The sequence below is a fragment of the Echeneis naucrates genome, chromosome 15, assembly GCF_900963305.1.
Source record: "Echeneis naucrates chromosome 15, fEcheNa1.1, whole genome shotgun sequence".
In the NCBI taxonomy this organism is placed as follows: Eukaryota; Metazoa; Chordata; class Actinopteri; order Carangiformes; family Echeneidae; genus Echeneis; species Echeneis naucrates.
Genome location: NC_042525.1, coordinates 2,790,411 through 2,814,550, shown reverse-complemented (window position 1 = coordinate 2,814,550; position 24,140 = coordinate 2,790,411). Strand labels below are relative to the sequence as shown.

At 44.9% G+C, this 24,140-nt stretch overlaps 2 protein-coding genes across 4 annotated transcripts in view; both read right to left on the bottom strand.

Annotated features, from left to right (window-relative positions):
* Positions 1–659: 659 nt before the first annotated feature.
* On the bottom strand, positions 660–4,597 carry zfp36l2 (zinc finger protein 36, C3H type-like 2). Of its 2 annotated transcripts, none has more exons than XM_029521755.1 (2): positions 4,248–4,597; positions 660–4,061 (listed from the first exon to the last, which is right to left on the bottom strand). In XM_029521755.1, exons 1-2 carry the CDS (start codon positions 4,335–4,337, stop codon positions 2,808–2,810), a joined length of 1,344 nt encoding a protein of 447 aa, XP_029377615.1. In that variant the 5' UTR covers positions 4,338–4,597; the 3' UTR covers positions 660–2,807. The 2 variants fall into 2 exon arrangements, with proteins under 2 accessions (XP_029377615.1, XP_029377616.1); XM_029521756.1 differs by having other exon boundaries at positions 660–4,058.
* Positions 4,598–7,007: 2,410 nt separating this feature from the next.
* thada (THADA armadillo repeat containing) overlaps positions 7,008–24,140 on the bottom strand; it is a 76,242-nt gene continuing 59,109 nt past the window's right edge. Inside the window, exons 34-39 of one of the 2 annotated variants that reach the window (XM_029521524.1) lie at positions 21,409–21,533; positions 19,281–19,353; positions 19,032–19,182; positions 18,778–18,894; positions 8,532–8,707; positions 7,008–7,524 (exon numbers count right to left, since the gene is read on the bottom strand). In XM_029521524.1, the coding sequence (XP_029377384.1) occupies positions 7,216–7,524; positions 8,532–8,707; positions 18,778–18,894; positions 19,032–19,182; positions 19,281–19,353; positions 21,409–21,533 (951 nt within the window). In that variant the 3' untranslated portion in view covers positions 7,008–7,215. The remainder of the gene's footprint in view (positions 7,525–8,531; positions 8,708–18,777; positions 18,895–19,031; positions 19,183–19,280; positions 19,354–21,408; positions 21,534–24,140) is intronic. The other variant, XM_029521525.1, reaches the window with a different exon arrangement.

Sequence of the window (24,140 nt, the reverse complement as noted above, 5' to 3'; positions counted from 1 at the left end):
AATGGCTCCTTTAAATCCGGGATTTCCACTATTTTTGGCCCGTGACCCCAGTTGAGTCACGTTCAGACATTTATGCGGGTCCATTAAAGAGACATTTCTTTAGAGTTTTGCCGCTCTCCAAGGATGGGGGAGAGTTTGTCAGAAAACGGGATCATAATTCTGGGCATGTTAAGGTATTAAAATCTGACCGTGATGGCGAAGAACCAGACAGATTTTCAGCCACCGACACGATCCAGCTGACGCTCCTGGGATCCCGCACATTTTCCATTTTAAAATTCCAGACCTCAAATTCCTCAGATGGTGCAGACACATCGCTCATCGGCCTCCGTTTATAGCAGAACATTGCACATTATGTAACATTACTTATTATCCTGGGATATCAGCTCCCGTGTTCACAGTCAGATTCATCCTGTTCACGAACACACCGAGACTTCAGGATTTGGAATCCAGGTCAGGCCTTTCAAGGACAAAGGACCAGGACTCGCTGCACCGGGTCCTGCAGGTCCCAGACCAGCTACAGGCTACACAATATGGGACAACACCCCCCCCCAGGGCTTTTTCCACTGTAGGAAGACTAAAGTCAGACTTCTAATTATCACCGGCTGAAGTGTTTTTTTTTTTTAAGAACGTAGAATAAAATCACTACCTGAGAAGCCTGAGACTTTTTCAAAATGATTTTTATTGGGAGAACTACAAAAAATGTACAGTACAAAGTTAACAGTCTCACACTCAATTTGTAGTGAACTGACTCCCCAAAACAAAAAAAATAATAAAAAAAAAAAAATACAACTCTCGTTGTCTTTTTGTCCGTTTTTTTTGTTACATTCAAAAAGCTTTACTTCTGATAAAGTAGTCAAAAGTACATAGTGCGCATCCCCCTGTACCTACTATGTACAAACCAAACATGTTCATCCACTTCCCTCTCCAGCAAACTCTCAAAGACTCAGACTAGATCTCAGTATCAAAAAAAAAAAAAGAGAAACAAATCAAAATGAGAGGAATGGGGATTTAGAGAAAGGTTACGGTTGTTTATCAGAGTGTCTGAGTGGTAACAACCTCTTTAAAAAAACAAAAGGAAAAGTTTCAGAATCCAACACTACATTCAATTCAACCTGTGTATAAAAAGATGCCATGTAGGAAAAATACTTTATTTGGTTAATTTTAAGGCATGTCAGGATGGTGAACCCCTCAGGCACTACACAATAATACTGGGGCACAAGGATTGCTACATTCTTTAGCACGTGGCTGGAATCACAGTGTGACCTCGTGCAAACAGAAAGAAAACAAAATACTTTTTGGTTAATTTATTGACTTGGGTTCTTTGTCACTGAAGTCTGATCTAGATCAAAAAAAAAAAAAAGTAAGGTTTGGACGGTCTGTACAACCACATCGTTTATACATTCTACAGAAACATCTAGATAGGGATCCTCGAGAAAGAAAAACAAAACAAAAAAAAAAAAAAAAAAAAGCCTTCTACAGCACTGACACACAACCTCAGGAGCAAACAGCAATCACGCAAACTTTTTTTTAATAAACGTAAACAAGGAAACAAAATTAATGAAATAAATATCACATACGTTCTCTTAAATTAAGAATTTTTTTTTTTACTCATTTACAATAAAAATAACCAAGTGAAGTTACAAAAAAAGGAGAAAAAAACAAAATATATATATTACTGTGAAAAGAACATACACTCCACTTTATGCAGATTAATAATGGCGATCATAATTTAAACATAAAAGAATATAGATCTATTGCTTCATCATACTTGATAAATACAGTATGGACACAAATTACCAATGTAGCCTATACTTTTCACAAGATAATAAATAAGTTAAATAGTCCATAGCCAGTTATGCACCGCTATGTAAATCACTCAAAAACAGCTAAAAAAATATATATTCAACCATCAGCAGTGATTTCCCCAAACAAACCCAACTCAAGAGTGCTTTTTAACCAAGCAACAAACTAGACTAACCAAACGAACCACTGGGTGGCGCTGGGAGGAAACAGATCTGGAATGGAAGCTGAAGCTTTCAAGAGGAAGGAAAAACAAACAAAACAAAACCAAAAAAAACAAAACAAAAAAAAAAAAAAAACAACAAGAAAACATTTTGATAAAGAAAAAAAAAATGTTACTTTGAGTCAAGGCATATTCTTGGCAGGATGGGAGGAAATCTGAAACCGCTTACAGTCTCTTCTTCTTGTCAAGTCATGTTACACACACACACACACACACACACACAAACACACACTCTCTCTCACTCACACACACACACATCTAATCCCAGGAAAAGTGTGGCTTGCCTGATAGAGCCAAAGGGAGAGCGGGCTGCCGTGAGCCCTTGGGCAAGGCACTGTTGGAATGCCTTCTGTTTGCTATCTAAGTTTTAATACAGCTATATTACATAAAGAAAAACAAATGAGACTAAACTAATGCCGGTCAAGGACACTTAAACTGAAGCTTTATTGATCCCTGTGGGTGAAATTCACTTCTCTTGCCCCCCTCCAGGGAGGTCAGAGCAGGGTCAGCACCCCCCCTCTCTCTCACACACACTCACTCACTCACACCACCTCAAAGTCTTTGCTCAGAGGCACATCAGCAGGATGGATGCTGCTGTTTGGGGGTGGAGGTGGAGGTGTTTTTTTTTTTTTTTTTTTTTTGGGTGGGGGGGGGGTCAATCTGGATCCTCTGCTGCTGTGAAGGACAGTCTACCTGCATCTGAGCCGTCCATAGATCCGATAGAAAAAAACAACAACACAAAGAGGAAAAATAAACAAAACAAAAACAAAAACAAAAAAGGTTTTTAGTCATCTGAAATCGACAGCCTGCTGAAGATTGGCAAACGTCTCCCCGCGTCCAGACTCGGAGACTCGGAGCCGCTGAGGCTGCCGGGAGAGCTGAGGGACCCGCTCGCATAGCTCTCCCGGTCAGAGAGCGAGTCGGGCGGGCTGGGAGGAGGCTCGAACACCGGCGACTCGCTGAGGCGGCGCAGCGCCTGCAGGCTGCTCATGTTGTAGGGCGGAGGGGAGGGCGGGCACACGCCGCCCTGCAGGCTTCCGTAGTAGGCACCGGCCGGGTGGTTGTTCGCGTACCCGCCGGGGTTGTGCACGGCCAGGGGGGCCAGCAGGGCCTTTAAGTCCTGTCCGGGGAAAGCGAAGGCACTGTTGATGCAGGACACCGAGTTGGGGGAGAGCACCTCCTCGTAGAAGCTGGAGGAGGAGGAGCAGGAGGCGGCCGTGGTGGCGGCGCTGCCGCCGCCGCTGCTGCTGCTGCTGCTGCTGGCCGGCGGCGGGGGGGTCCGGGACGTGGGGCTGTCGAGCAGCGGGGACTCCAGTCCGTGGTGGGTGGAGAAGCCGGAGAAGCTGAGGCTGTGGTGGAGCCTCGGCCTGTCCCTCTGGGTGTAGCCGAGCTGCTGCTGCAGCGGCAGCACGTCCCGCTGGCCGTAGCCGCAGCGGGGCTCCGCGGCCTGCACGTTGGCGTTGGCCGCCGGAGCCGGCCGCCGCTCGTCGGCGTTGTGGATAAAGTGACACCGGGGCCCGTACGGGCAGAAGCCGATGGTGTGGAAGGTGCGGCACGGCTCGGTTTTGTACTTCGGGTGGCGGGACAAGCTCCTCAACTCGTGGTAGCCGTGAGCGAACTGACATTTCTCCCCGTACTTGCACGACCCGTTCTCCTCGAAGGGCCGGCACAGCTCCGTCTTGTAGCGGGTGGAGTTGATCTGGGAGCCGGGCTTCTGCTGCAGCACGCCCCGGTCTCCGTTCTCGCTGTAGGCCCGGTCGCGGAACTTGTTCTCCTTGTTCATGAGCGCCGTGGCGCTGCTGCTGCCGGTGGAGCTGTTACCGCTGCTCGGCGTGTTCTCCTTCAGGCTTCCGTAGGAGCCCATGGAGTATTTGTTGCCGTTGTTCATCGCTTCCACGTTGCTGGTCGAGTTTCTCCGGAAAAATCCCGGCGTGAAGGAGCCGCCGGAGCCCGGAGTCGTGACCGGAGCCCCCACCGCTTTCTTGTCCAGCATGCTGTTTATGTGCAGGGCGTTCATGTTCATGCCTTTCTCCTGCTGCTGGGAGAGAAAAACACGCCTGTTAGACAGAGAAATCGGCGCATTTTTGCGGGTTTACTGAAGCACATGGCTGTTTTCGGGAAACTTTTCCTGCAGCCGCACCAACTTGTTGCAGCCGGACGCATGCTCAGAGCGCCTCCACCTGAACTCCACACTCAAACCACGTTTGGACAACATTTCATTTACCTTATAAAGCATGTCCATGTCGTAGAAGGCTGACAAGACGGTCGCAGACATCTCTTTTCCCCAAGTGGCTTGTCGCGCTCCCTCTTTCATGGAGGACCGACCAGGATCCTTGAATGCGCCGAGCGGTAGTTTGTGCCACGACTGGTTTTTGGTTGTGAGGAGGCGGAAAAAAAAGTAAAAAAAAAAAAAAAATATTTATAGAGTAAAAAGTTTTTCGGGAAAAAGTTGCTTCAAAAAGTTAATGTGTCCGATGAGGAGGGGGGTCAGTACTGTTGGGTTGGAGGTGTATTTTTGTGTTTCGTCCCCTCGGAAGCGCTGAGCCAGAGTGCTTCGCTGTGCGCTCTCGCTTTTACGCGTCGATTTAAATGCTTGGCGGTGTCCAGGGAGGGGCGAACTCAAGTCGGCACAAACTTCTCAGAGGAGCCGCCTCCTCCCCATTCACCGGTTGGCCGCCTATTCTTTAACACCACGCCTTGAAATCCAACCCCAGCTCCCTCCCTTCTTCCCTCCCCACCCACCCATCCACCCATCCATCCATCCATCCAGAAGTTTTTTTTTTTTTCTTTTCTTTTCTTTTCTCTTTCTCCTCTTTTAATCACATAACCAATTTTGTGGAAGTTGGTTTTGCTTTCTGGGCTGTCTCTCGCTGTGAAAGAATGCAGATACACGGAGGGGGAAGTCTGCAAGCTGCTCTCCAGCCAATTAACCAAAGAGACACCCACACTTGGGTCCATCCTGAGTCCTGGAAGTGTCCAGGTGGGGGGAAACACACACACACACCACAACACTAAGGGATCTCAGAGGACGGGCCACTTGGAAGCTGACACATGTATTTGTAATGGAAGGAAACTCTCCCCCCCCCCCCCCCCCCCCCCACTGTGGATGGGGTGAGACCACAAGTATGAGCGGAGAGGAGTCCAGGCAGAGTGCAGAACAATTTTTAGACTCCTCTGGTTGCATAATCGGCTTCCACGGCGCAGCAGCAGCCTATTCCCGTCCACTACACACGGAAAAAGTCAAACTTTGACTTCAGAAATCTGTCGCTCTGAGAAGGGAAAAATCTGGTGAATCATTATAAACACAAAGTGGATTTGGTTTGTTGCTGCACTCTCAGTTTCTCTCTTGACTCCCCCTCCTAAACGAAGGAAGTCCAGACTGCAGGAATGTGGTTTTCCTCCGCTACAGTGGCGCAACACTGCCCCCATGAGAGCAGGAAGGGGACTGAGTGTGAAGGGCTGGGGCGCCATCTGCTGATCACAGCTGGGGGGGGGGGGGGGGGCTGTAGTAAAGTAGTAAAGTTTGTTCCTCTTTTTTTTTGGGGGGGGGGGGCGTGATGCTTTTGGTTATTTCTGCAAAAAGACCGAAAACGTCTTCCTCCTTTTTAACCAATAACAAAGCCACGCAGCCACCACAGTCGCTCTCTTTGTAAAGACTACAGTGCGGTCGCAACAACCTGCCTGGCCTCAGCATGATGTAACCTTCCTAGGATGGCAAAATGTTCAAATGAAAATGTCAAACTGCTCCACTTGGCTGTTGGAGCGATGTCAAGTTTAAAAAAAAAAAACAAAAAAAAAAACCACAGTGGAAAGATCCCAGAGCTGGCAAAGCTGAGCTGGGGGCTCTATCAGAGCTCAGAGAAGCTGACTTTTTGGGAGTAAAACTGAAGAAACAACAACGAATACATCAGATATGCCACACATGGTTCCTGCAACACCTGCGACCCTGAAGCCTTTGACTTTTCAAGATCACGAGTGGAAAAGATTTTTCTTCCAGTGACATGATCCAATATTGTCTGAAGTGCTGAATGGAGACAAAAAAAAAAAAAAAAAAAAAAAGAAACGGGGGGGAAAATAGCAACAGGCGAAAAACAAGTGACATAAGAGCTTGGAATCTACTACTACAACCCTAAAATTAGGCTGAGGGCTGCCCCAGGACTATTTGCGCTTTAGCAAGTTGTGATAAATAGTTTAATGTGAAGGACAGGCGCAGCGAGACTCCTGAGAAATCCTTCCAACATGTCCTCGTCCACAGAAACCGCTCTCCCATCGCACGGCTCTGTTTTTATTGGGGGATGTCGAGCTGTTCCAAAACATTACGTCAGTTTTACTGTAACAGGGAACATGGCTACCAGGGAGGGAGACAGGTCCAGCTGTATGAGCGAGCAGCATGAATCCCCACACACACACACACACACACACGAGGACAGTGGTCCATTGTGCCGTTCCTCTTAATTACATAACCGGCAAAAACTGGAGGGAGAATAAAACGCAGTCCGAAGGGAAGAATCCCGCAGTAAATTAAATATCACAGGAAAATAACACCTCGTATAAACATACAGTAGAAGCTGGAGCGCACGCTGACATACAGCCCTGGTGACGTGTCAACGCAAACACTTGCTCTCACAACCCCGTGTGCTGGTTATGAAGCTCGGCTCGCTGCACAATCGCAGCATTTAAGTTGGTGCCTTGAAGCTTTGGGCTCCGAGTTGTTTTGTTCCAGACCTAAAGTCCCTGTTGGACTCAGCAGTCTGTTAACTCAATGCTGACACTGTTGAAGTTTGGCGTGTGACACAGTCCCGCTGATAAGAGGACAGTACATCGAGTGTTGTGCACAAAGCTCGGGCTCAATTGTTATTATGGCTTCACAACTGCCGGACTCCCCCCATATAATATTATCTCCCTCCTGCTTATTGACTTTAAAGAGGAGACACACTCAACTTTGTCTTTAAGAAGCAGAACATTGGCGGCAAAAGTGTAATTTGAGATAAAATATTTATTTAAAAAGAAAATGTAAGTTTGGTAAGATTAAAAACAGTGAGACGAGTTCAAATCGATTGTTTCCTTCGTTGTCTTGATTGGATAAGACCACAAAACCCGTCCGTGGTCACGTGTTGGTTCACTGAAGATGTTCATTCTGAAAACGTCCTCCTTTCTGGAATCATCAGACCATCCTGATGATTCCTCTTCCTCTAGCTCAGCCTCTCCAGCACATCCAGAGCCAGCGTTGCTCTCTGGTGCTGCAGCGTCAGCCGGGCGTGCTCCGCGGTGCAGGAGAACTGGGGCAAAGCAGGAAGGGAGTCCAGGGCCCGCCGGGAGCTGAGGGCCTTGGTCTGGGCGTGGGTGAGCAGCGTGGCCAGCTGGGTCCGGTCCGAGTGATGGGTCTGCCTGAAGGTCGGGATGAGGGAGCCGAGGTTCGTGTGGAGCAGCCTCACCCACTGGACCGGCTCGGCCCACAAGTTCAGATCCCCCTTCTCAAACAGGAAGTCGTCCTCATCCTGCTGAAGAGCAGAGCGTCTGTTAGCTGGAGTCTCTTTTCAAGACGGATCCACGATTTGAACTCTCAGTGGAAAACAGAAAATCCAGAGAAGTGTCGGCACTTCAGCTATTAAAGTCATTTCTTTTAAATCACTTATTTAAAGTAATTCTTATAGTTTTGCTTTGATGCTGCCTTTTCTCGTGGTGTCATCTTTTCTGTGCCACCATGCTTAAGTCCAATATTCATCCCGCCAACGTTGCACTCCGTCCACCCTGACCACCTCTCTGGGCAGTCACACAGGATAGCGACAGGCTTATGGGCGCCGTGCTAATGGATGATTACAGACTCATACATATCTAGGAAGCAGCAACACGCAGAGAAAAGACCTGCTGTTGTCATTCTGACCTACATTATTATACAAAAGAGACTCCGTCCACCAGCACCTGTGTCCAGGCTGACTCTGACAAATGTGGCGTCTTTACCAATAAAAATATACATATTTTTTAAGCAGTCTAGCAGCTGCCTGTGGAAAATGAAAATAAAGAATATCCTGCAGAGAGAAGGATCTGGCAGCTACACCGGACGAGCTGCGCTGCTCACATCACACCGAGTGAAATTTAAAACATTTAAAACTGACAGTATTGAAGAAGTACAGCTTTAAGATTCTTGACAAATCGTCAACAAGAAGCTGAAATAACCCAACAACTAAACAGGCAGCTAAACAAAGCAGGAACCTTGGCGGCTGTAAAACAGTCTGTTATTTTGACTCCAATTATGAGCAGAAGTGAAAAAAGAGAAGCAGAGAAAATAGTTTTGTCTGTTTCATAATGTCATCAGTTCATTGGACTCTTATTGCTTTCTTGCATTAATATTTGTTTGACCTGTCCTGTGACAGCATCTCAAATATCTCGGAACAGTTTGTGAAGTTCTTGTGTAGTCGTTTTCAATATGGATCTGCAGCAAAAGTGCAACTTCAGAAATAATATTTACTGAAAAAAGATATCAAAGATTATTAAAATGTTTTCTCACCAGACTGGAAGCTTCGTCTGAAGCCGCCTCGTCGTCGCCGTCTTCGTCTCCCAGCAGCCACTGCGTCAGAGCGAGGAACCCTGCAGGAACCTGCCTCCACAGCACCAACAGCCGACACAGGAGCCGCACGCCGAGGTCGACGGCTACCGGAGGACACACGGACGCAGCGTCTTCATCTGAGGGCGTACGAGATACAACGTTCATCCACTCTGTTCATGCTGTTTTAAAACAAAGACACAAGAAACTACACAAACAGGCAGGTAGGACGATGCTAAATCATCTTCCTCTGACACTTTGGCGTATGTGTGCGATTTGACCGAACTTCCTGATACACACAACCTCAGGAGCAGATGTCAGATCATCAGGCGACTGTCAGCTGAGCTGTGGTCAAACTCTGGCTGTTGATTTTATGAACCTCTGTGTGGCTGTTGTCTCCGGGGCCTGAAGGCCGAGCAGAACATTTACAGCACAACTGTTATTCCCCTCATCATACGGACTGAGAGCGCAGAAGGACTTAACTGGGAAACGTCTCAGCTGCATTCGTATTTATTCAACCCGCTTCACCTCATTCACACTCCTCTATATTATACATGTATGTTTTTAATGGTCTGTTGCGTTACATTTTTTTATTGATCTGTTTTTGGGAGAAGACAAATTTCCAATAAGCTGGACACTGAAGTCAGAAGACGTCTGCTGTGTGATAAAGCTTATAATGAAATTAGAGCTCAAGGACACAGCTGAGGAAGAAACATTAAACACTAATTCATCCACAGTTGAATTAGTGTTTAATGCTCCTTAATGCTCTTAACTGTTGTAGCATTAAATCGTAGCCTGTTCTGCCACTCTGTGATAAAACTGTTTTATTTATGGATGCCTGTGTGGAAAAATATATAGATAACAGAATTAATGCACTTAAGACTGAGTGGATATTATGAGAGCTAATATAACAGATATTGCCAGTTTCCTCTTTTAAATCTAGACAGGTCAAATATTTGCAGGCTAACGTTTGCTCCCTTCATAAACTAAGAGACCAGATAATAAAAGAGTTGTAATTTAAATGAACGAAATAGAAACCTACACTTCATACACACTTACTTTATGGTGTCACTTGGCTTAATGTGAACTGAAGAAGAGCTGGAATCAGGATTTATCACTAAGAGAGTAATTAACTTATTAAGTTTTGGAGTTACGGCTAAATTGGAATATGACTAAATTTGATGAGGAACGTCCATCATCGTGTGTTTGTTGGACTCCCTAAAGTAAAGTTGAGTGATGATGATCATCAGTGTAAAGTAAAATGAAGTGGATAACACAAAGACTTGAGTGGGTTTGAATCCGACTCCCTTCACGTTGCTGTCAAAATAAGGGTTAAAAAAACAAAAACAAAAACAAAACCCAAATAATAACTTTAAAAATGAGAAGTTGGTTATCACAGTTTGATTCCTGCTAAGCAAACTGGTTTCTACATTAGTTCCGACAACAGTCCATGTGAAAGACACCCAGCCCGCAGAGCAACAGGGGATGGATGCGGTGACACGACAGGAAAAACCATTACTCTATCCAAAATAATTAAATCCAAAGTCTGACTAAAACTCAAACTGAAATAAATAATTCTAAATAAGTCACTTTCCACAGCTCAACAGTACACTGCTTTTAAAATTTAGACGGATTTGCCCTTCAAGGAAAAAACGTGTGTGTGATGTAATCCAGCCGCCGCAAATCCAAAAACAGGAGCATTATCAAATCTGGAATACAGAAACAGGCAGAAACCTGAAAACAAGTGTGTGTGTGTGTGTGTGTGTGTGTGTGTGTGTGAGAGAGAGACCGACCTCCACAGTGAGAGCTGATGTTCTGCTTTGCTTTATGTTTAAGTGTTGATGGGTGGATGACGATCACTGATCACTCACATGATAAAAAAATGTGTTTTTGAGTTGTCATCTGCTGTCTACACACACACACACACACACAAAGACAGACAGACAGACAGACAGACACACACCAACACTCTCTGGGTGTTGAATGGGACGGTGGAGGAAGTGTGAGCGCGACAACACATACTTCAAACATAATGTTCGACTTCATTTACCATCTCCAGTTGTCTTTCTGGCAGAAGTTGTGTGTGTGTGTGTGTGTGTGTGTGTGTGTGTGTGTGTGTGTGTTGTTGTTCTCCCACCTTGACTCTCCTCACCACAGCTGACACCCTGATAACGCCAGAAACTTCAAAAGGCTTTTAGAGCCACTAGCCAAAACACTACCACTATGGGAAGAGACAGGAGGGGGTGGGGGGGTTATAGACCCCTGTTAGCACACATACAGTATAACACACACACACACACACACACACACACACACTCTGTGTTGGGAAGCCAGATTGTTTTTCCTCTTCAGAGAGGAGGCGTAAAATCAGAGCCGAGCCTGAAGTCTGAGCGCGGAGGGAAACCTGCTCTGTGAACATTAGAGGCCGATGATTGTGCCGAATTAGAGGAGATTTAAGAGTTTAGGAGCTTGAGTGACAAATTCTTTTCTTTACCAAGACTTTCTCTGGGACGGTCCTGCCTCTGATGTCAAGCCTTTACAGCCTCCCCCCCCCCCCCCCCAACCTCAAAGGAGGAAACTCTAGCTGCATTCAGTTTATCTACTTTTCTACGGAGGTTTCACACGTCGATTAACACGATTTCCCTCCTCGAGCTTTTGGCGCAAAATACTCTGTTTCTCAAGGGGATTGTCTTTCAGACTCTTATTGGTGTTGGTGTGTTGTGCGTGTGTGTGTGTGTGCGTGCGTGCGTGCGTGCGTGCGGTGGTATGTGTGTTGTCCTGTGTGGGCACTGTTTGTGATGAAAGACTGCAGGAGTTTATGTTTCTCAATCTTGTCTTAGTAAATGATGATATCAGCAGCAGTTGGTGAATGAATGGGTTTGAATAAGATTGGGTGAGGCCGTGTGTGTGTGTGTGTGTGTGTTGTGCAGTTGGCATTCAATGCCACTAATTTGGGCAGGGCAGGGCAGGGCAGGGCAGGAGTGTGAGGGAAAAACTTAACCTTGTGCCACTTGTAGCTCCTTCTAGGTTTTTCTTCAGTCGCCTTGATCGCCTTTCATATGTAAATCAGCTTGAGCTTTTCTTGAGCAATTTCTCATGAAATCTGTTCAAACAGCTAAGTGAACTTACGAGCCGTTTCCCGGTTCATTTCTCTGTCAGGTGAAGCTAAATGACAATTATCTTGAAAACCAGAGAAAATGACTATCACTTCCTCTCTCATTTCTGCATCGTGCAGCTCGTCTGTAGTCCGTTCTGCAAATGTTCGAACAAACTGTGCAGACTTTCTGCTTTCTGAACACTGACACATGTCTCTGTCTCTGGAGCTGCTTCCTGTTGTCTCAAAGTCACTGCGTTGAATTAGGAGAAAGTGAAGCACCTCTGCAGCTGGGGGGAGGGGGCGGTCATCTATTTGTCCTTTAATGCGTGCAGAAAGATGCTACAGATCTTTCTTTCCTTCGTCCTGCTGCTGGGACAACCTGAGCAGAGTGATGAGGACAGATCTGGAGGAAAGATCATCATTCATCTCCACAATCTACAGCAGGAACTCACTCAGTACCTGTGTATCTGCTGCACATCCAGCAGACGCGTCCATTTTTTTTTTTTTTTTTTTATGCATTTTAATGCATCTCTTTTTCATGATTTAGTTTTGCCTGTCAGTCTTTCAGGGGGTGGGTGGGCATGTGGGGGTGTCAGGAAGTGAGTGAAAACCTTCCACCCTTTGCTCTTCCACTCACTGGGGTCATTCGCTGTAGTGGGAGAGCATTCCTTTTACTCAGCCACCCACATCTACAGGATTTGGGTTAGATGCCCCCCCACCTCCTCACCAGCACATTAACTGACTGAACTGAAGCTATAAACTGCCACCGGGCCACCGTACGGGCCCCTCAGCTACACCTGCCCCATCCTCCAGCTGGGTCTTTATTCTTTACAGCCTGGACAAAGACTGTCTGTCAGACAGGGGCCACAAAGATCTGGATCCAGGACTGAACCTGCGGGGCTCATTCGCAAAATAACTGACGAGACAATAGGAAAACATCTTCAACATTAATCTCTGCCCCAGCTCAAAGCAACACACACTTTGTTTCTCACACCAGACACACACACGCAGAGAAAAGGCTACAGATGCTGCAGTGGAGCTGAGACGGCAGGAAACTCTGGTGTGAAATATCGAGAGAGGTGTGAAAGAAAAGCAGTCACTTTACAGCCTCGACTTCCTCTGGAGGCCCAGAGCAAAACAACAACAACGTCAACATCACCAGGCAGCATTACCATGAAAATAAGAGTCCAAGACTCAGTAAGGACTTTGAGCATTCACATAAATGGTCTGAGAGCGTGCTGGTACATGAAGTCTCTGTCAGGCCTCTGTCATAAAGCCCAGAGTGAAAGGCCAAGCCGACAGCAGGGGGTCGGCACAGACTCCCGACTGTCTCCGTCCATCACCTGCAGCCGCTTCAGTCCCCTCGAGACGGACGCAGATGATTCGATGGTTTCAAGTAACTCATGATGATGGAAGGAGCTGCAGGAGCTGCTTAAAAAACTGCTTTTACAGGCTCAAATTCCTGGGGAGCCTTTTTAAAGTCAGGCCCTTTTGTAATGCAGATGAAAGTGTGGATGCTTACAGGTTTATTCTGACACAACAGGATTTTTCCAACAGAAAAGTTTCCGTTCTGTGACGAGGGGCAGAATCTGGTTTTCAGAATAATGAGGAATTTGTTGTTTGTTTGGTCCAAACAGTAAATGCGGCAAGAAAGAAAAAAATTATGTCATACATAAACTATTAAAATAGATTTGAATAAATGAATGATGATCTCACTTCACTCACTTGTAAAACAAACATTTTAGAGATGTGGCGATTTACCTGCACGGTCATTTTGGGTGATTGTGGTCTTTTTTGTACGGGGAAGCTAAATGGCACTAACACGTTGTGACAGTGGACAGTTGGTTTGTCTTTTAAGGTTGGAGGCAGCTGGTCTGGTTATCATTGTGGGGTTTTTTTTTATTTCGTTTGTTTAACACCACCATGAGACAAAGACATTTGCATGTATTTAATATCTGTCTGTGAATGTTTGACTTTGTGCTGTTGTTGCTTTTAACTTAACCAGCCAACACTAACCAACCATGACCTGGTGATGTTGTCATTACTGCCATGAGTTTAATATTTATTAAGTCATTTATGTAACAAGCTCCAGGTCTGAAAAAGGGCTAATGTCTAAACCCCAAAACAAGAAAATTTGTTCAACCAATGAGGGCTAGAATAAACATTCAAATGACCTAAAACGACTGAGATCTGGGTCTGGTTTCACCTGTTTCACAACAGAGAATACACAATGAGGCCACATCAGTTTGACACAGTTAGATTGTGAAAAAGCTGTTTTGCATTTTATCGTCTGATCGCTCCAGTTGAGGAGCAAAGAGAAGTAGAAAAAAAAAAAAAAAGTGAACACAGCCTGCAGACACCGGTCATTACTACAGACATGTGACTTCGTTTCACACCAACCACCAAATCTTTACAATCTCCTTCCCCAACACTGCCCTGCGTGTCAAAGACAGCGTGAGCTACAACAACACAATTTCCTATTTTCAGGAAATAACATAACAGTGTATTTGTTCCAAAAGTGAAAGTCAGACCTCTCCAGCTTCCAGTTTCTGTGTATTTTTTACTTTCTTTTCCAGATGAGTGACATGTGACAGTTTTACAGAGTCTCATTCATCCAACACAGACTAACAAACCAGGCTTTAACGGATGAGCGAGTGTTGTGCTAAAATAGGACAAGGTCTGTTTAATGAGTGTCCTTCAGCTCTGTCAGGTTGTTCACGTCCATTCATCTGCGTTATCCACTGTAAATGAATGAGCCGAGGGAAAGGACACATGAATGGCTCGGGCTCAGTTTGTTGGCTTTACAGTAAGCAAAGTAGGTTACTCCAGGCGCGCGGGCTGATAATGGTTCACTGAGAACGGCCTGGAAAATATGGGCACGTCAGCAGAGTGTGTGGGTCCACTGCTGCGCTTCAGCAGAGATTTCAACTGCACAGATAAAACACACAACTCAGCATTTATTCATTCACAGAAAACGTGTCATTTTGAGAAAGCTACGTTCGATAATAATGAAAGAGAAGAAACTGAGTTTGTAGTTCTTATTTACACATTTAAAGTTGTATTTTGTCCATTTCATGCCCCTGTTATCTTGACTGGACAGTGAAAAGAGACAGGAAAATGGGCAGGAGAGAAGGGGAATGACATGCGTGGAAAAGAACCGGAGCTCACAGAATTTGTGCCCGTGTGGCTGCTCCATAATCGTTTAGCCATCGGCGTCCCCTGACAGAGTATCTAAAGCCAAATTTTCCCCATCTACACTTTATCTAACTGAAAGGCGGACAGATCAGAACCTTAATCAGAGGAAAAACCAAAGTGAACCATCTTTCTGCCTCTTTAAAAGACAAGCTGATGTTTAGAATGAAGACCACCTGAGTCCTCTCTGAGGCCGCAGCAAAACAAGCAACTAAACCGGCGTGGATTGTTCTCAATAAAAAAACAACTGACTTCAGATCAGGTGTCTGTTGGTCAGTTGTGCAACCAGTCGCTTCCTGCTGCCTCTGTGTGGTGAAGTGCCACCAATCTGCCTGACTGCCACTCATTTTAAGACCATCATGCTACACAATGTTGGTGCTGGGCGGCTTCATATTTAGCCAACAAGGCACAAAATTCTTTAAATATAATTAGTACCAGACATTTGATATCCAAAATTGGTGCATCTTGCATCTAATCACTGGGTTCTTATACACTGTCGACCAATCCGACTGCCTCTGGGCTCTATATATAAAATGATCCCTCTGTTCCTGTCACAGTGCTGGAGGTCCACTGAGGGTGAGTGGAGTTTGATTTCAGACCCAATTAGAGTGGAGGTATTTGGGTGGTGAGGGGGTGGGACTGGGCTAAATTAGATTGGCTCTTCCTGTCTGGGACAATGGCTCCACTGTGATTCACAGCTTAGTGAAGAAGAAGCTTCACCAACCTGATGAGAACCAAATTAAAATTTCTCTCCCACGTACACGGAACAGCTTTATCAACATTAGAACAGATTAAAAATAAATTAATACACGCAAAAATTCAGCTGTTTAACGTGAAACTATCCTTTTATTACAGGAAAGGTGAGTCCTGCATTTACATTTAAGCACGTAGAGACTTAAAATGGTGGAAACCATTAAAGCCTCATTGCAAAAGAGGGACTTGGTATTAAGTATTAAGTTTTGCAGCTATTGAATGAGAAGGGATGACAAAAGTTAGACATGCTAGAGTCCAGCTCTTGTGAAATATCTGTTTTAACAAATTATCTATAAGACAAACAAAGTAAATTGAGACATTGAACAAAACCAGAATTAATGTGAAGAGAAAAATAAAAAACTTAAATGTCAAACTATCTTTTAACCAATTGAAGATAAAGTGGATTTCAACCCAAAGAGCACACCAACGTCAACCAAGAATATGATCAGGAACAAGAGCATTAGTTTAAACGATTAAATGACATTTAGATTTACTTTTCTTTCTAAAAGGGGATGAGTGTTTTGCATTTTGCCCTTTTGTGTGCTAGTTTGTGTGTCTGTGTGTAGCAGATCCTGTCTCTGTTCTCACATCTCTGGATGTCGTCCATATCAAAGGGCCAGGAGTCGTCACCTCCATCTGAAGCAGCTAACACCTCAGATACTTGATTTGGCAACGGCAGGTCATAAAACACACACAGACACACAAACACACACACACACACCTCCGAGCAGACCAGACTGACTGACTTGAAAGAAAAGGAAAAGATACACACAAACACACACAGACAGGATGGTTCTGTTGATCTCTGTCCACTTTGACACACTTCAACATGTTGCACGACCATCCAGGGACGCTGAGCATGTGCACGCCGGTGTAAACAGGAAGTTGATCAGCTACTCTGAGGTTAATAAAAGACCATTGTGGTGATTACACGCCATAGTTCACGACAGCTGCTGACAAGGACAACAAGGGTAATCTGTCATCCATGTTAATTTCAACACTGATAAAAACCAAATCAGGCATCGTTGTTGTCAAAGGTCGGAGATTTTATCTCCCCAGGTCAAAAGGCAAAAATACATTTCCAGAGTTGTCAATCTGAGTCAGCCTCAGTGGTGTTTCGATTGTCTCGATTTTCTTTGACGCAGCCTCGTGCTCCCGAAAATGCTATCAGAAACCTTCAAGAACAACTGGTTGAACAAAAATTCAAAACACACCAGGCAACTTATTCTCTAGCTTCAGGCTCGGGCCATCAAGTGACGTCACCCGCTGGGTTGTGTGATGGTGTTTAGAATCCACCAGTTTGAAATCGGGATGTCACCATCTTGTTTTTTTTTTTTTTTTTTTTTTTTTTTTTTAAACCAGAACACCCCCCCACCCCCCCCCACCTCGCCCGGTGTGAGCTGGGATTGGCTTCATCATCCCCCTCGTGGCCCAGAAACAGATAAGGGAGAGGAGATAAATGAATGAATGAAAGCGGACTCACAAATACAAACAGTCCTTTTGAGAGACAAGCATCGTCTCTTCATCAACACACACTCATACAATGGCTGCCCTGGAGACAGCAGACAGGATGACTTCATTAAATTTAGCCACAACTCCACAAGTACAACAATGCCCTCTGGTCCTGTCTGTAGTGTATTTAAGTTTAGAACATCACTTGAGTTTGAGCTTTAAAAGTAGAAAGATGACATATTTTTCCAATTGAAGGTTTTGTTTTTTCGTATTCTTTATACTCAGGAGGATACGATTTCTTTTTGGGTTTTTCTGTTGTTTTTCATTTTCATGAGGAGCCCGGCTCTTCTGGCCAAGTCACTCATTCATTTGATACGAAATCACCAATTTACCGCCTCATTTCTCCTCTCTGCGTTGTGCGCACATTCCTGCAGTGTGTACGACATGTGTTAAAATAAACCAGGAATTCAGTGCAATTTCCATGGTCGTTTCGGGAGGTTAGAGGAGGTTTTGGCTGGAGAGCGAAAGGTCACACAAAGGAATTGAAACAAACACTTGCACTCTTTTTCCCACAGAACGCGTCCAGGTCCAGGAGGAAATGTAGGCCAGTTTACGGTAAGTAACACTCTGACAAAAACTGGAATCTACAAAATGAGCAGTGACTACTGATGGACAAAGGAGGATAGCCCACCCTCTTCTCTCCACACACAGACACAAACACATGCACACACACAAAGACACCCACTCTGTAATTATGCCTATTGTGCTCGCTTCCTGTTGGAGAGAAAACCTCTCCATCTTACTCATGTTCTTCAGCTGCTATCTGATTTTCAGCTGACAGCTTATCTGAACCTGACTGGCCTTATGTACATAAACATATATAGAACACACACACACACTCTGCTTTGGGATAAAATCCTGGTATGAAAACATTTAAGGAATTTTAAATGCACTTCCTGGAGCTTCAGATCAAAAAACACACACTGCCATTGGCTCTTTTTTGTCTCTCACTTTGACAGTAACTACCATAACAGTTGACTCCTACAGCCTCTGTTTGCCCCTTCCTCACAGTTTCCAGGGCAACAGAGACTTTCCAGGAGATGCTTTGCTATCCTGTGTTGTGTTTTCAGATATTATCAGCGGTGACAGACACAACAAGGGTGGTTCCTGCAGGAAAGCTGGGAAAATAGAGGAAGTGCAGTGTTTAGATGGCAGGAAGTTGCACCGTGGCTGTTTGTGAGGCGTCAGCTGTCGGTCCTCTGTGCGTGATGGGAAGCATGCAAGGTCCTTCCAGGTTAATAAACCTGTCATTGGTGTGTGTGTGTGTGTGTGTGTACCTCAGGTATTTGTAAGTAAATTCACTCAATGAGACTGTGGAACATATAATTCCTCAGGAAACTGACCTCAGACATTCCAGAAACAATGACCACACAAACACAGTTCACTCTTGCATCCCAAACTAGAATTATCATCCTTCATTCCAGGACGGCTTCACCACCCTTTGCACGAAATGATGTCATCAGCTCTTTTTAACATCAGCATGCGTTTGTCATGTTTTTTGAATATTGTCAGTGTACATGTGTGTATGCATTATCACCACTTTCTCACCCTGCTTTGTTATGTGTATGCATGTAAATCTCAAATGTGTATGTGGTGTATCACGTATGTTAGCTTGTAAGTGCGTGGTTATGCATTGTTGTGTGTGCGTAGTCTTACTCAGAAGATGTGTTGGTGCATTAGAGATGAAGTCTGAGGCTGCATTTCTGACTTCGTGGTCTTCATCCTGCAGCAGAGTGAACAGACTCCCCCACAAAGAGACTGTAGTGGTCAGACCTGAGACAGACAGACACACACATAAACACAATAGAATCATTACTCAGAACTCAGAGAACTCCAGATCCACAGAACATCCAGGAAATGACTTAAATCTATTAAAATCGATCTAACGTGTTCACATTGCTGTTCCTCACCCAGCGGTAAATGAGGGCTGGTCAGCACAGTGCCAGTGCAGCTCACCAACACGTTGGCTGCCATCAGCTTCACCTCCGCTGGCTGCTCCTCGCTGCAGCATGAGCACACCAGCTCCCCCCACTGAACCAGGCCTGGCATTGCACCGACACCCTGGAAGTTAATATCGCACAAATCACTACATAGCAGGTACTGCTGGTGAACACGTACAATTCAGCAGTATCAGGTCAGAAAGGTTCATTCGTCTTCACCTTGGGGTCAGAGCTCACCAGCTGAACCACCAGCTGAGACACCAGCGTCAGGGCGGCACAGTGGAGCTCCGCGCTGAAACACAAAATCAAAGAGACACCGTCGGCATCCACATGATGAATTTGGCCAGATTATACTTGATGACCTAAGTTTTTTTTTTTCTTTTTTTCTTTTTCATCTAATGACAGAAGGTGCTGGACAATTTATTGGTGTGATTAACAACGATAACGATTGCTTGCCATTTGAAAAAAAAAAAAAAAAAAAAAAAGAAGACGACATTTTTCATGATGTAAATAGCTCAGCCATGCCCCTTTTCTTCCTACTGCACATTAATAACAGACTTTTTGTATTGATTTCTTTATTGAAGAAGGCTCTTTTTATGTATTTCCATTTCCTTGTTTTTGTTTTTTTGGTACAACATATAACAAAAAGGAGTGTGATTGTTGAAGTCCTCTATTTTCCCATAAACTTGAATGTCAATTATAAATAACCATATGCATCCCTTTGGATATGCACATATTAATTGCTTTTCCCAGAGGGGTAATAATAATAATAATAATAATAATAGATATAATAAAAACAAGACAGAAGGAAAAAATAATAATTATAGATTATTATGTGCCTGCAGCAGAGAAATCGTTCATCGTCATCTCAATTGCCGTGTTTTCGTAATCATTGGAAACCAAAACTGTAATCAAACATAGAATTGAGATAAATCGCCCTTGAAATTACCCTTTGAAGCATCAGATCAATGCAATATTGGGGGGAGGGGGTTGTGCGGACGTGCCCCTCGGGTCATTCTGTCAAAAACCGTTATACACACGTCACCCCTCTACGCACTCACACATCACTCAACTGTATTGACTTACAATCCACAAAAGAAGTGTGCTGGTACTCACCACTACATTATGGATCACAATAGCCCCGGTGCCATTCAATCACAAAGCAGACAAGGGCAGCCAGCAACCCAATCTCATCGCTCCCTGGCTCTAATCATAACCCTGGGGCCGCTCTGGAGGGAAAGTGGATCCCCGGGTCCAGAGATTGTGGCCAGGAAAAGGCTTTACAGGACTAAAAGCCTTTGTAATCCAATCCGCATTCAAGCCTGTATTCTCTTGTTGGGGTGAGAAAAGTACAGCAGCGGCTTGTCGAGGGAGGTGTGTGTGTCTGTCAATCCATGTCACAGGGCTTACAGTGTGTACGCACACACAAACTGGAACAGTATGTGCCAAATCAGTTTGCGGTACGAGGGGCCCGATGACTCATGGACTTGTGAGCGCTGACAAAAGTAATGGCTTGACCCTGATACTTGAGAATAATGTAATGAAGGAATAATGTTCTGCCTTTGAGAGCAGAAGTATCGGCTTTCACGCGCAGACGTCTCTCTGTTTACGTTCTTTTACAAACTACCAGTCTCTCTCGGCTTAGGTTATGTAAATACTGCAAGAGCACATCAGCAGCTGCACCGACGCCCATATAGAAAGGTGCCAGTATGCTCCAGGTACCCAGGTGCAGTGTGAAGGTGCAGCCAGTGAACCCGGGCGCTCCTCCTCCATGGATTCTGGCTCTGAATGAAGGGCTGACGGCCAGTCTGCCCCAGCAGGGTGAGGGTTCCTTTCACAAGCAGAGGGGGCCGGGGAAAAAAAAAAAAAAAATAGACTGGGAAATAAGAGGAGGAGGATGTGGTTGCATCTTGCCCTGTAGAACACTCACTTCTCCTCCATCCATCACTGCTAAAAGCTGGTCTGGGACTGCTTAGAGACTGTTTTGACAGCAGGCTTTCAGGAGGCAGTGGACAGTTTGGAGTAATACATTTGCCTCCCTTTTCCTGCAGTTACCTTGAAACGAATGAAATTTACAACAAGTACTGACGTGATCCTTCAGCTCAGGGCTGGCGTGGAAGTTTCCAGAACACAACCACATGTTTTAACATCATTGCAAAAATGTGTAGCATTTGAACACATTTGTTATTTCTAGCCATGTTGGTATCGTGGATCTGGATATTCCCTCCCCAAGGAAGAATCATCAGAACTCTGCCCTTTTCACTTTTCATACAGCACCATCATCAGCTTAACCTGATTTATTTTCTAAGTATCAGTACATGAGGTGTTTGGTAGTGTGTTTGCTGACCTGTGGAAAGAATTTTGAGCCAGTGCGAGGAGGCGGCCCACGACCTCCTCTTGGGACAACACCTGAGCGCCGTCCCTCCACAGGAGTCCACCACCAGAGCTCAACGCACATAGCACCTGAAGGACCTGAGAGGAGAGGACACAAGATGCCGAGACAGTCACTCCAGTTCACGCTCCGTCTCTTCCTCCCACACACACGCACAGTCAGGGCTACTGGTGGGGGAAATTATTCAGGGCCATCCATCAACACAGCTTTGGTGTCCTCTCTGCAGTGTGCCTGGCAAGCTGCCCTGAGGGTATTTTTACCACACCGGTCAGATCCTCCCTACACACACCCTAACCATGGGTACACAGCTGCCTCACTTTCTCTGTCGCGTACACAGCACACAACTATATGCATGTATGTGGATGCAGACGAGAACATGTATGTGTGGAGTCTCCGCATCCCTCAGCTGAACCTCCCACACTCGATTTTCTCTCCATCCATGACCCCCTCGCTGCTTCCCCCTGTTCTCTCCATCCTCTATGTGCTGTTTTCTTTGCCTGGTCACTCCTCCAGAGAGGGAGGCAGCTGACCGAGTCAGAGGAGGAAAAGACCCCCATGAAACAACACACGTCCAGCCGAGAACACATGTTGACATTCCTGCTGCATATCTCAATGATTATTATTTCTTTCAAAGCCCCAGCCTGTCATTTGAGCTTTAAAATAAAGCTTGCTTTACTGGATCTGTGTGGGTGGAGACCAGAACGAGCGGGTGTAAACATCTGTGTGTTTGTGACTGTATATTTGGGTATGTGAGGAGTAAAAAGACAAGGTTGATCTCCTCAGCTATTGTGTTTGTTGTTCTGATTTCCTCTGATTGGTCCGACGGCTCAATCCATCATGAGGTTTAAGACACAAGTACCAGCAGAACAATGCTCTTTGACTGAAAGGTTTTAAATATTTTAAAGGTGTACTCATTTCTTAGTCCAGGGAATAAAAATGTGTCTTTAGCCTTGATTCAGTGATAGTATGGGGTGACATCTGTGAAGACTGTTGCAGGTGTGATTTGTGGGACTTGTAGGAAGGATGAGCTCTCAGATCTGAAAGGTTTAGAACATAAACACTGAGTGCCAGTGGATGAGATCTGCGGCCGTGGCCTTTGGGAGGTTTAAATTCTGAACAAAATGAAGTCAGTGGAGGGAGACCGGAGTGTAGCGCTCAGGCAACATATCTGTGGGTGGATTTTACCAGAGAATGAAGACTGAAGGAAGGTCTACGTTTTGGCAATGGCTCATAAAACTATCTACAATGTGAAAAGGGTGGCGTACAGTGACGAGCTACAGACTCTGACCTGCTCCTTCAGCTCTCCACCATGAACAATCCGATTTCCACCCACAGCAGCCTGTTGGACTGTTGGTCAGTCTAAAATGAAAGCTGTTGTTGGCTGTGTGGATATGTAAATATAACACTTCAAAACACGCAACAATTTAATAATGTGAGGTTGCGTCAGTGTTGTTTTTTTACTTGGTTGCGCTGCTCCCAAGTGGCCAATGAAATCCACTGATGCTGCTTTAAACGAATCCATCAGCTGCAGAGTGTTAGCCTGTAGCTGCACATGGTGCTTATATAAATTTTTTCAAACTGTTTGAAACTGGTCGTTAAAAATCTTCTAAAGTATCTGTACAGTCCAACTCCAGTGAGAGCCAATCAATCATCTCACATTCATCTTGAATCGGCCATTCATTTGCTTCTCTGTTTACTGCATGACTGAAAATCTTCCACTGGTCTTCTCCTTTCTGTTTTTGCAGCATAGAGTGAGTTATACCCCCCTCTGTAGGTATTTGAGTCGTAGCTCTCGTGCAGCTGGTCCGACTACCTCTGCATTTAAACCCTGTTTTAATGAGCTCCTGTTCTGCAGCACGCTCGACTGCCTTCGTACTTAAATATACACAGACAGACGAAAACATGCCAACTCAGGCGTAGATGCGTGCAGACTTTCATAGCTGTAACATGCAAATAAACAGTGACACCCACCCAACATGAACAGACACACAAATGTTAAGAAAATTAACAAGGTTACAAGGTGTAAAAAGGTTACACTCTGCCTAGCGTGCAATACAGTACTGCTGAACAGTCACACTCTCGCCTAAAGGTGCTGATTCTTTTTACTTTTCACTGCTTTTGCCTGCGTCAAAACACAGAAAAGATTTAAACTAAAAAACAAAGATTGCCAGATTCATTTTGCCAAAAAGGGAAAGTCATAATGACTTTTGTTTGGCCATATCTTCTAACTTCCAATTACAGCACAGAACCTAAGAGCCGGCTCACGATATCGAGTGATTACTGTATGTAATGCTCTCGTAAAAACAGAACATAAACACAAACACTTTGTCTGGGCTGGATTTCCATTCATTTAGCTTTGATATCATGATATCATTTCCAGTTTTGGAAACATTGAAAAGTCAACAAACTGGAGCTGGAATTAGCTTTAATCATAAATTGGAAAAACCTACAACCATCAGCTCAAAATGAGAATCTCACTTTCGTCCCTCTCAGCCTGAAATTAAGAACCAGGTGTTTGAAAAACAACTCGAGCGGTCAACCTGTCGCCGCCACGTTCCTTTGTTACTGTTGATCTGCTGCAAAAACGTTGACAGGTGGAGCACAAGCCACTGCTGAAACCACAGATGGTCGCCATTCAATACCAAACATCTTAGAGAAAATTAAATACAATATATTACACTAAAGCT